This window comes from Ochotona curzoniae, unplaced genomic scaffold (genome assembly GCF_017591425.1).
Source record: "Ochotona curzoniae isolate NIBS_2020 unplaced genomic scaffold, NIBS_Ocur_1.0 scaffold_1037, whole genome shotgun sequence".
Lineage (NCBI taxonomy): Eukaryota > Metazoa > Chordata > Mammalia > Lagomorpha > Ochotonidae > Ochotona > Ochotona curzoniae.
The window spans coordinates 6,184,789-6,197,740 of record NW_024467083.1 but is presented as its reverse complement, the minus strand read 5'-3'; the positions used below and the strand labels follow the sequence as shown (position 1 = coordinate 6,197,740).

The following is a 12,952-nucleotide window of genomic DNA, read 5'->3' as shown; positions in this document are numbered from 1 at the left end:
TGGCACATGCAAGGTGAGGACTCTAGCCGTTAGACTATTGTGCTGGGCCCTCAAATAACTTTTATATTCACTTTATTGTTTGGTTTCTATTTGATTGATTTCTGCTGTTTATCAGTATTTGCTTCCTTTTAGCTCATATTTAATTGGTTCTTTATTTTCTAATCTCTCAAGTAGAGGCTTAGAACATCAACCTAAGAGCCTGTCTCTTTATTTTGAAAAGATTTATTTTATGTTTGTTTGAAAGGTACAGTGACAGAGAGGTAGAGACAGAAAGAGCCCTTCCACCTGCTGGTTCACTCCCCAAATGGCTGCAATGGCCAGAGCTAGCCCATCTGAAGTCAGGAGCTTCTTCTGGGTCTCCTTCGGGGCCGTCCTCTACTGCTTTCCCAGGCCATATGCAGGGAGCTGGATGGGAAGTGGAGCAGCTGGGACATGAGCTGGTGCCCTTTGGAATGCTGGCACCATAAAGCGAAGGATTAGCTTACTATGTCATTATGTCTCATCCTTTCCTCCTCCCTTTTTGAAAAAGAATATTTTATTTTTATTTGAAAAGTAGAGTTGTAGAGAGACAGAGGGAGAGACAGAGAAAGACGTCCTCCATCCACTGGTTCACTCTCCAAATGGCCACAATGGCAGGAGCCAGGAGCCTCCTCTGGGTCTCTCACGTCTGTTTAGGGCTCCAAGGACTTGAGCCACCTTCCAGTGCTTTCCAAAATCATTAGCAGGGCTTTGGGAAAAGCCTTTAACTGTACATTTTCCTATGACTTCCGAGTAGTCTCCATAATATGAGAAGTGTGGTCATTTTCATTCAAGTCAAAATATTTTAAAAATTTCTTTTGAGAAGATGTGAGCCATAGATAAAAAAATATGCTTTATAATCCCCAAATATGTGAGGATTTCCCAGATACTTCTGTTATTGATTTCAAATTTAATTTCATTTGTATCAGAGGACAAACCACTGTAGGATTTCAGTCTTCTTAAGTTTGTTGTGGCTTATTTTATGGTTCTGCATATGGTCTGTTTTCGTGAATATTCCAAATGCATTTGAAAAACATGCGTATCGGTCATTGAATGGAATGTTCTGTAAATGTTCATCATGTCAGGTTAGTTGTTAATGTTGTTAAATCTTCTATCCGTAATGATTTTCTGTCATTGTTCTACAGTTACTGAGAGGATTGGTGAACTTATCAGGGATTTTTCCTGATATCTATTTTTCCATGCTATTTTGTCAGTATTTGCCTCGTACAATCTTGGACCTTTACTTTTACATGTGAATACTTTTTATGTATTTATTTTTATTTGGAAAGCAGAGACAGAGATTTTTCATCCAGAATCACTTCCCAAATGTCCATCATGATCCCTCGGCTGGGCCATGCCAAAGCCAGGATCCTAGAACTCCACCGATGCCCCAAGTGGCACCTAGGGGCACTTGCTGCCTCCAAGGAGGCTGGAATCAGATGCGGAGCCAAGACATGAACACAGCCATTCTGGTCATGAATGTGGGTGTTCCAAGCTGAAGCTTAACTGCTACACCAAGCACCTTCCCCCTAGATGTGTACGTGTAGGACTTTTTGAAAACCCTTTACATGAAATGATTACACATACCTTCATAGACTGTTGATCTTTACCCTTGGTAAAATTTCTTGTTTGCTTTTGTAGAGCTGCTTCAACTTTCTTGTGATTTTACACGTTGTTTTTCTATTTACTTTTAATATATCTATGTCTTTATTTCAAGTCTGGTTTTTAGAGGCAATAAATAGTTGGGCCTTACTTTTGTACTTAATCTGAGAAACTGCGTTTTTTGTTGAGGTATGTAGAGCATTTATGTTTAATGGGCTTATTGATATGATTAGTTGAACTCTATCATCTTGCTATCTATTTTTTATTTATCCATGTGTTCGTGCTCACTTCGACGGCACATATACAAAAATATTTATCCATCTGTTCTGTTTCTTCTTGTCCTATCTTTTTTTGGATTGCTGAAGTCTCTAGAGACTTTTAAAAAGATTTATTTATTTTCAATGGAAAGTCAGGTATACATAGAGGAGTACAGACAGATAGGAAGATCTGTCCACTGGTTTACTTCCCAAGTGGCTGCAACGGCTGGAGCTGGGCTGATACGAAGCCAGGAGCCAGGAGTTTCTTCCAGGTCTCCTGTGCAGGTGTAGCGTCCCAAGGCTTTGGGATATCCTCTACTGCTTTCTCAGGCCACTCCCAGGGAGTTGAAAGGGAATTGAAGCAGCGGGGACATGAACCAGTGCCCATATGGGATCCAGGCGCATTCAAGGTGAGGACTTGAGTCACTAGGCTACCACGCTAGGCCCACGTTTAGAGATTTTAATATACATTTTTAACTTCTCATACTATACCTTCAGATATAATTGTGCTACTTCACATACAGCATAAGAACTTTGTACTTCTATTTTCTGATTCCTTTACAGTTCTGACATAATTTTACTTTTGCATTTATTATAAATGCCACATCAGATTTAGAAATACACCAAATATGCTAATTTTGAAGCTTCATTGGGCTGGATCTAGTATACGGTTTTCATCAGGATAGGGCAGATGTGCTACGAAGCCTGCCTTTCTGCTCCAGCCCTGTTTTGTGTTCCTCAGTGTCTGTACTTGTGCCAAGGAGAACTCACAGGTCTTCAGGTACTGTGGGGAGCCTGGGGGTTGTCTAGCTACAGCCTATTGGAATTGTTTTTGCTCATTCTTAGGGAGTTTTTTCCCTGTGTAAAACTCTGTGTATAACTTAGTATTCATTAAGATAATTAATTCTCTGTGCACCTACCTGGAGCTGTTCCTGTTTCTTCTCTAGACTTGGTCCTAAAGCTCCAGCCAGCCCAATCTTCTCACCTTAGCAAGTGTGTCATCTTCTGCTTGGTTTCACATCCCATGATCTGTACCTTTAGGCAGAAAGTTGGGGAGAATTAAAACTCACCTCAATTGTTTGTGATCCTATCTGCCAGGAATCACGGTCTCAGGCATTGTGTAGCTTAATCTCTGGAGACACCATATATATATATATTATATCATTTTCTGGTTGTTATAGTGTAAGGATAATTGTGGTCTTACTCCTTCTGCACTTTACACATCTTTGAAGAATTTATCTTGAGCTTTTTCTTTCCATTTTTTGGTGCAATTTATTGGTGGAAAATATTATGTTGTTAGTTCTATAAGATAACCCACAATTCATATTTTGCTTGTGTGTCAAATGTGTAATGTAACACGTTCCTGTTTTATAGCTGATAGGATGATGCCTGGATCTGGCTGTGCTTGTAAGCTCACCTCCAGCCACTAGATGTCAGGAGAACTCCCTCCCCAGCACAGGAACCAGCACCATCCCCGGACACTATCCGGTGCCTTTGGATCTGGGTCCCTCCGTGACTAGTAGGCTACTTAAGGTAACACCATCAGCTTCAAGAATATGAAGACACCGACCTAGACGATTTAACAATATTGGTGATTTCACCTCTGCAGACTGAAAAATGAACTGTTCAGGCTGGTATCACACACATTTTGAAAAACTAGAGATTTTAGGAATATCTAAATGGAAGCTGCTCAAAATGGGTAACTTAAGAGCAGTGTTAATATAGAGATTGTGAATTTCTGCTTGAGAAGGAAAAATTCTAGAGATAAGGAAAATATAAAATATTAAAAAACATAAGCAGTTTCAATCATGTTGCTCCAAGAAATGTTTTTCTATAACTTGAACAATTTAAGATGATGAAATTCTATAATAGATAAACTGACAACTTTACTTTTTATTTTGAGCACTTCACAATTTTATTGTAAGCCAAGAATTTTGAATTTGCAGAAACGTATATTTTGCATTGGTATACATTTTATTGCTGAAATACATTTTTTATGATACAAAATTAATTTAAACAAATTGAGTCTGGGAATTAGAATCTTTTAAAAGTGACTAAATTTTTGCAAATATTTGTAAGTGTCACCTCTTGAGAGAAAGGTAGCATGTAATTTTTTTTTTTTTAAGATTTAGTTCCTTTTATTGGAAAGGCAGATTTACAGAGAGAATGAGAGAGATCTCTTATTTTCTGATCTACTCCTCAAATGGCTGCAGTGGCCAGAGCTGAGTCTATCAGAAACCAGAAGCCTAGAACTCCTCTCGTGTGGGTGCAGGGGCCCAAGAACTTGGGTCATCCTCCACTTCTTTCCCTGGTCATAAGCAGGGAGCTGGATGGGAAGTGCAGCAGCTGGGACATGAACCAGCACCCATAAGGGATGCCAGTGCTTGGAGGTAGGGAATTAGCCAAGTTGAGCCATTGCGCTGGCCCCTAATAATTTTTTTAAAACGGAGATTTATGAAGTAGATTAAGACTTTCCCCTGCAAGTCTTTTGTAATTTGACCGTTTTGAATTCTGTGAAGACCTCTTTGTCGGTTTTTTGTCAGCGTTTCTTTGAGAATGGTCCAGAGATTGGTGTGCCATGCAGTGTACTGAGAATAACCCAGAACAGATGGGGGCAGGAGCCACTGTGCTTCCTGCAGCTCTGTGGTGTCCCTCACTTTCCACTCATCAGTGACTTCCTGTCCCTGGGTCATCATTCTCTCCTGACATCTGAAGGAATGTTTTTCATTTTCAGTATTCCTAAATTTGATCCTGGTCTAACTGTGTTTAATGCTGATGTGTACGTTTTTAAAAATTGAGTCTGAAAAAGTAACTGTGGAGCCAGGTAACTAAAGGGCCTTGTTCTCATATTTCTATTTTCCAAGTAACAGCCTAGGGTGGTGATGGGGGGGGGGGGGTCTGTGGCTTTATTTCTCTCAGGACTGTTTGCATGTGTGAAGCATCCTTCAGTCCCTCTGTCAGCGGGTGGTCTCTTTTTTTATCCTGCTTATCTTGGTCTCCATCTTATTTTTATTTTCCCTGTCTTAGGTCTTTGTTCTTCCTTCTCTGGCCTGCTTTCCCTGCACTCCCCTCTTGTGTACTGTGGCTCCTGTCGCTGTCACACACCATCTCAGGAATTTGTTCATATTGTCAGTGACTTTTCAGTCAGAAACACATCCACTGCATTGAGGAGAATGGCAGATAAGGTAAAACGCAAAATACTTTATTAAGAAATTTGAGGTGGACTTCCTCAGACTTCCCTCAGGAGACTGCTTGGGCATCACAGGTTGCCATTTCCAGTGGGGTGAGAAGGAAGTGTGTCTTGGAGGCTTCCTGAGTATTTGTGGTGTGCCACTGTACTGTTGTGGTCCAGATTTGAAGGTGCAAAATTTGAGTCAACTGAGGCTGAAAAACCCAGCGTGGAGTTCAAGTAACCGAGGGAGCACATACATTTCCCCAACGCTGTCAGTCCAAGAGCGCAGAGGGCCCTCTGGGCTTTGTCTGTGGTGTTTTCTCAGGTTCTCCTAGGCTGCGCCCATCACACCTGCTCCTTTTCCTGTCGTGGGCGGGTGGTACTGGTGGTGGTCGTGGTGGTGTGGGTTTGTAGGGGGAGGATTCCTACCTGCCGGCTTCCCTGGCACTCGCTGTCCTGCGTCGGTTCTGGGCCCCCTCCCCAGTGTGGCTCTTCAGCCCCAGCTCTGCCCCCCCGTGAGGGGTGCGGTGTGGGAGCGAGGACCTTCGTGCCCCGTCTCCTTCCTTAGGCACTCTACCTTAGACGCCAGGCCGGTTGAGAGTGCCAAGTTGCAGGTTGAAGAAAGGCCTAAGCGGACGGTCTTATCCCAGCAGCTCCGTCTCAGCTGGGCCAGGTCCGTGTTCCCGCTTTACCTGTGTGGGCCGCACCACAGGGACGTCTCGGTCCCTTAAGGGGGTCCAAGCAAATGACTTACAGGCACGGCCGTCAGCCAGCTCCAGGTCTCAGTGACTTCCCCCCGTCCCGCGTCGCGCGCCCCCTCCCTTCCTCCCCGACCGGCCGCGCGGACGCCCGAGTCCCGCCCCCGGGCAGCGCCGGCCAATGGGCTGCGTCCCGGGGCGGGCCGGGGCGGCGGCGGCCGGCGCGGTGGTGGCGGTAGCTGCAGGGGCGGCGGCGGCGGCGGCTTGGCCGGGCGTCCGCGGGCCGTGCGTGGGGGATGGGGGCGGCGGGCTGCAGCCCTCGGGGGCGGCGGCGGCGGCCGTGAGCGCGGGGCGGGCGTCCGCGTGCGGGGCGCGCGATGGAGCGCCACGGTGAGTGTGGGGCGAGCAGCCTTGCGAGTTGGCGTTTCGGTCGGGGTCGTCGGGGAGACTGGGACCCGAGCGCGGGGAGGAAGCGGGTGGAGGAGCTGGGGGGCAGCGGTGGTGGCGAGCGTTAGGAGCCGAGCGCGGCGCGTAGACCCTTCCTTCCTGCCCCTGTGGGCGATTCCCTTCCCGTCTTGGCACGGGCGGCCGGGGGGCTCCACGGGCTGCGGGAGCGCCCGGCCCCGCGGTGACAGCGTGGGCACCTCGCACCGCGCTGCCCCGGGTCCGAGCACGGCCCGCTCCCGGGGGGCGCTCCTTCCCTGGCTTTCGGGTCTCAGCCCTCAGGAAGGTTTGGTTTCACCGCCTCACTTCTGGCGGTGTCCTGGTTCTGCTTGGGACTTGTTGGAGTGGGACAGGGGAAGGGCGGGTGACGGCGTTCACTCAGAAGGCACTTTTCCCTCCTTGGCCGACGAGCTCGAGTCTGAGACATTTCCAGTTGGAGCCTTAGAGCCTCGTGTCTCTATGTTTAGAGCCTCGTGTCTCTGTGTTTATCAGCTCTTTTTAGAAACCCTGTTTCTCATACCTTTGCGGAGGGCTGGTTTACCTGCTCCGGGGCGGGAGCGCGGCACTCCTTCGCCTTTATCTTGTCCGGATTGTAATCTCAGGTCTGCGCTGGGTCTTTGTACCTCCGGTCCATATCTCCTAGGGGGCTCTCCCCGCCCCTGGCGTTCAAGTCCGGGACGGGGAACGTGCTCTTTGGCATTGTGTGGTTCTGGCTGCTGCAAGCAGAGAGCCCTGCCCGCCAGGAATGCTAGACATTGTGCAGGCGTGGGAGGCCGGGCAGCTTCCTCCCGGTCCCAGCTGCCCGGCAGTGCAGCCTCTGGGGTTGCACGCCTGCCCCTGGAGAACACTCGCTTGTTCCCGGTCACCTGTCTCTGACACGTCTGTTGTTTTTTGTTTTGTTTTCCCTGGTAGGGAAGAAATAGAATTAAAGAGCTTCAGAATGACCTCTTGTGGTTTTTCGTGTGTGTGTGTTTTAAAGAATCTTAAACGGATTCTTAGCATTTGTGCTGAAATAAGAGATTTCTAAAATATCTGACAAGTTTTCCTCAGGTAGAAACAGAACGGCGGAAATTGTTAAGTGCATGTGTTTCGGGGGCATCTTTCCTCTTGAGTGGGAGTGGGTGATAGCTGCGTTCTGACGGTGAAGTGCGTGAGACTGAATTAACACAGGCTGGGCTGGGGGTTGTGAAACACATTTTAGGGGACAGGAAATTTCTGCCTACGTTTGTAATGCAAATATCACTTAGAATTGAGAACATACAAAGTCCACTTACTTCAGGGTTCTTTGAAAAGTGGATAATCTGTGTTTTCACTGCCTGTTTAGATTTGGAAGATGCATGAGAATTAGTTTCACAAATATTTTGCTCAACATTCTGTTTGCACAGCTCCAGCTTTATTTGGAAGTCCTGTGGTAGCTTTCCACGAAGCCAGTCAAGTTTCTGGAATTGTTTCTTGCCATGATTTCTTGTTCACAGGCTACGCATAGGTTGAAGTCACATCTTGTTTGTTAAAATATATTTAAAAACAGTTGCCTAAAGCAAAGCAATGTTAGTAATAATAGCAGACAATTCCTTGGGTTTTCATGATGAGCTAAACATTGTGTTAAGCACTTGCCATGCTTTATTACCTAATTTAGTTAAACTGCCACTTGAAATCCATTAGTGATTACATTTTATGTTACCACCAACTAGAGATTATTTGTTCTAGTGCATGGAAAACTAGTGTGTGTAGTCTTGAAAAAAGTGGATATTATCTGGGTTTTCTTAGATCTAGATTACAGTTACAAAATGGGGCTTTGTTGTTGTTAATCACTGTCAGTTTTATTGGGATTTCAAAGAAGTCTATCTCATTATAATAAGGAATGTTTAGATCTCAGCAATCAAGAAAATACTTTTCATTGTTAAAAAAATTTTGCAAGCTTATTTCTTCTGTTTAAAGTACTTATTAACCTCTGTGGAAGCTCCATAACACAAGACTAACAGTGCAAGTGCTTAAGAAAAGCCTTACATTTTTGAAAAAGAAAATAAATTGGAAAGGAAATTGCGCGTGATGGAAGAGTCAGAGCTTATCTCTGCACTTGGCCACTACAGGCAGGTGGGCTGGGGAGTTGATTAGGTGGAAGTTTGTAAGAAGTGACCATCCAGCTGGCATTTTAAAGGTGACGCCTATTCCTGGGGGTCCAGTGGTAGCTTCCTTTTCCTGCAGCTTAGAAAATGTCATCCAGGGCTCTGAGATCCTGGGAATAACAGGTGGGTGCTTCCAGAATTCCAAGTCAGTAATCAGATGACAGGCTGAAGTGGAGCTGTGAGCCTGCGGCTGACTTCGCAGCTGTGCCTCAGACCTGCCTTGCAGCCGTGTTTGTGTCACGTCACTGTTTTTCCTCCTCTGGTATCTGCTGCACCTCTTACCTGAAGTCCTATGCGATACCTGTGTTTGGAGCCAAACTGGAATACAGAAAACTCTTTGTCCTGGTGAAGGCTGTTCCTGGTCAGATGCCTTTCCTGTGGCGAGTGCTTCGTAATTCACTTTTCCTCTGCGTGAAGCTATAAAGTGGAGAAGCAGGAACAGAATTAAAGTCACCACATACAGTGACAGGACAGTCTGCCAGTAGGATGGCCAGTTGGGTCTATCTTAGTATCACCTCAGTTTGGAACTTGGACAAGAGATGCAGGAGAGGCAGCATGTGAAATTTGGAGCTGCAAGAGTAAAATTGGTAAGATTAGTCTGGCTAGCCTGGCAAGGGGAGTATCAAAGCGGTAGAATTCCACAAGGCTCACCAACAGGAGTGAAGATGTGGGAGGTTTGAGGCCATCAGATTTGCTTTATATCCCATCTGGTATACACAGTGGTAATTCCATGATTTTCACCTCAAGATTTTAGCCCCATCGTGTCAAACTTGACATGATCTCTGTTCCATGATGATGTGGCAAGCAAAGTACATCTGCTTCAAAATGTTGAATATTCTGTCAGAATATTGAGAAACTGAATAGGATATTCCTGGCGAATCAGTGCTTGTTGGCACTTTCTTCACATCTGGGGTTGACGTGTTTGTGTCCTAGGTTTCTTCTTTTTTCTTTGGTGGTTGTGTATGCATTTCCAGTTTCATTAGGTCAGGCATGACTCTCCCCACTGCAGGGTAGCTGTCACTCCTTGGGCGTCTTCCCCTTCTGCAGGTGTCTCCTTCCCAGGCCTGGGCCTCCACTTTGGCCTCTGGCAACCCACTGGACCATCTGAAGCAGCACAGGGCCCCCAACACTCCAAGTCAAAAAACCTGAATTCAGTTTATCTCAGTTGTAGTGTTTTCTTTTTCCAGTTTGAAATATGAAAATGTAAAGTGAGCATAACAAAATGAACACATTAATCATAATGCTGACCAGCTGTAGGTTGTACTACTTTATAGTTCCTTAGTTTACCCCCTCCACCCTACCCCTGTGTTTGTGTGTTGTATTTTAAACAGGCTGAATCTTGTCTGAAAGTGCTGAATATTTTTGAAATGCTTCTGCAATTTTGAGTTTGCAGTTGAATTCATAATCTTTTTTACAGACTTTTTTTTAAAATGAAGATTTATTTATTTGAAAGGCAGAGTTACAGAGAGGGGGAAAGATAAATCTTCTATCTGATAGTTCACTCCCCAAATGGCCACAATGGCCAGGGACAGGCCAGGCTGAAGCCAGGACCAAGGAACTTCGTCTGGGTCTCCCACACTAGTGCAGGGGCCCAAGGCCTTGGGCCATCTGATGCTGCATTTCCAAGCACATTTGCAGGGAGCTGAATAAAGCAGCGTAGAGTGTCAGCATACAGGCAGTGGCCTAACCCACCTACCACAATGTTGGCCTGCATAAATTGTTTTATTTGACATTTATTATATATGTCTTTAACTTTTCTAGCCATCTTTATCATTGACTTATAAAAGTGAAATGACTTTATGAAGTCAGTTGCTGCCGTGCTTTAGATTGTTACACTCATCAACCTTCTGTGTGACTGAGAAAAGAGCTGCCAGACAGGGCTTGTAGTTTTTCTGTTTTGCCTTGTTTATTTTTGTTGGTGAGGAGAGTTAGATGTGATAATTGTGCTCAAAAATTGCCCTAGAGTCACTTTAGATGTTATCTCTATTTTTGAAGAATTTACGTTGGATAGGTTGGAATTAGCTTTAAGTATAGAAATTACACTTTCAAAAATCATTTGCTATAATGATATTGAGTTTAAGAATTTTAAAAGCTATTAGGATAATATTGGGACACCCTATTTAATAATCAAGAGAAACAATATAAATCCAACTTTGATTTCAGTTTTATTCTTCACTATCATTGAGCTTCATGTGCTTTTTACTTTAGATTTTTTTAAAAAAAGAATTATCTTTTCCCCCAGTAATAGCACAAGAACCTAGAGTTAAGTATTATTTCTATAAAAAACAAAACTTTGTAAGTCTGTTACTCCTTCTGCAAATCTCTTGTTCATTTTGACGATAGTTTTGTATAAGACATTGTCATATACCAGACACTATGCTGAGCAGAGAATATATGGTTAGCAAACATGAATACGTGGTCATGATAGCCTTGAAGTCATAGTATAGATTGGAAGACATGAGTCAACCTGTTTGGACTGTGAGAAGTGCAGTGATGGACAGTTCTGGATGCTGTAGAGCATCCGATGGAAGATTGAGCTCTGGTTTGGTGGTGGTTACAGGGAAGTGGCCCAGAAAGGTTTCATTCAGTAATTGCTCTGAGAACGGAGATCAGAATGGATGAAGGAAGCAGTCTTCCAGGCAAATGAAACTGTCAGTGCAGTCCTGACCCTAACCGTCCATGTTTCCAAGACTGTAGAATCGTTATTACACATATAAATTGATCTGGTGAATTGCAACCAGAATTTTAAAAAATGAAGTGATATAGAATAATTTTTAAAAATGGTCTGAATACAACAAAGTGACCCTATCCAGAACCTGCTTTCTGAAATATAAATGTGCTCTTAAACCCACATACCCCCCCACACATACTTGACATGTATACGGGCTCGTGATGTTTAGTTATTTCTTGCTGAAGGTCATGCTACACAAACATTGTTAGAGGAATGAGAAGGAAGTGTGTGGCAGGCATGTTAAGAACCAGGAGTGTGACTTTTATAATATTACCAGGTTGATAAATAGGAACCACTTTTTACTTGGAGCTTTCTAGAAGAACATGGTGGCTTTTCACATGTCATTTGCTCAAATAACATGAGAGTTAATTGTTTTAGAAATTCACTCTCTGTTTCGAATGGGACAAGAATGGATGTAGAGAGATCATAAGGAAATTAAGAAGCACCAGCAATTCACTAGTGTTGTAGCAGTAGAGATAGAGGGAGGACAGGAGGTTGGGTGGGCAGTGCAAACTACCTGTAATTAAGCTTTTCTGTGTTGGGCATTTTGTGCCATGTCTCGTTTAGTCCTTATAAAAGTCTCCTGAGATACTTGCTGTCAGGGCATTATTCCCATTCTGTAAGCAAGCATGCGTAAAAGAAATGACCAATAGCTTGTTAGGTGAAAGAGCAGTGATGAAAGAGGTTTTAGAAAGCAGGTATTTGTTTTGTCCAAGCTCATTGCATCTTTTGTTTTGAAGACAGTATGGTGGAGGGAGAGTATGACCTCCCGCTAAAGGATGTTTCAGAACAGTGTTTGCAGTGTGAAAAATCCCATTACCTAGGAATCAAGAAGAAATGACTGTAACAGTATAGATTTTGACATCAAGACAGATCTAAATTGAAGTCTCATGTAATTATTTAACTGTTGAGAGCTTAGACAAAATTGCAAGTTCTAAACCTCATTTGTGAAATGAGAAGAATGCTAGTTTGTATATCACAGCGTCATCAAGATTCCTGGCACTTAACAGCACAAGTGCCATTGGCGGTGCAGCACTTATTTTTTAAATTGTATGATGGGATACCGAGGCGGGCTGAGGCTATTTGTGAAAACTACTGTAGTGTTTCCCTGTCTGATGTAGTATTTGTGTTTTTTTGTCTTTGTTTCCTGCCCCCTTGAAGGATTGCAGATGTTCTGACCGGTAAATGAAAGGATGATTGCTCACAAACAGAAAAAGACAAAGAAGAAACGCATTTGGGCATCAGACCAGCTGTCTACTGATGTTACGACTTCGGAAATGGGGCTCAAATCCTTAAGTTCTAATTCCATTTTTGATCCAGATTACATAAAAGAGTTGGTGAATGACATCAGGAAGTTTTCCCATATGTTACTATATTTGAAGGAAGCAATTCTTTCAGGTTTGTCAAGTCTTTTCTCTTACCGTTCTTGCTGGATAGTTTGTGAGTTTTAAATGCCAGGGTTGCGATAGCTAGCTGTGCACAGGAAGGGAGGAGTAGGGTATGCATCTGTGCTTATGATCCCTTATCTTTTATGGCCAATTGTGTGATGTTTACAGTGTAAACTAATTTACAATTAAATAATAGTGCCAAACGTAATAGATGCTTTGAAACATGTTGGAGAACAAGAGTACAGAATATAAAAATCAGTGTTTGATTCCTAGCATTTGTAACTATTTGAAGTGAGAACATTTAAGATTACTTGATGGAGATTTTAGCCTTGTTAATGGTAACATGGTATATTGATTGCTCTTTAATAAGCAGACTAGTGTTTATAATTTACATTGACATCACTTTGACCTAAATTCAACTTCCCATAATGTCAAAACTTAATCTAAAAAGACCGCTTTGGGATTTTGTTTTTTCTCAAAAATGAGGCATAACTCTGTTTTGCTAGTCTGTAACCT

General features: G+C 43.6%; 1 protein-coding gene across 1 annotated transcript in view; it reads left to right on the top strand.

The window, feature by feature from the left end:
• Positions 1–5,972: 5,972 nt before the first annotated feature.
• The window catches only part of ARHGAP29 (Rho GTPase activating protein 29), a 59,151-nt gene continuing 52,171 nt past the window's right edge, over positions 5,973–12,952 (top strand). Inside the window, exons 1-2 of the mRNA XM_040998957.1 lie at positions 5,973–6,137; positions 12,210–12,446. Of these exons, the coding sequence (XP_040854891.1) occupies positions 12,242–12,446 (205 nt within the window). The 5' untranslated portion in view covers positions 5,973–6,137; positions 12,210–12,241. The remainder of the gene's footprint in view (positions 6,138–12,209; positions 12,447–12,952) is intronic.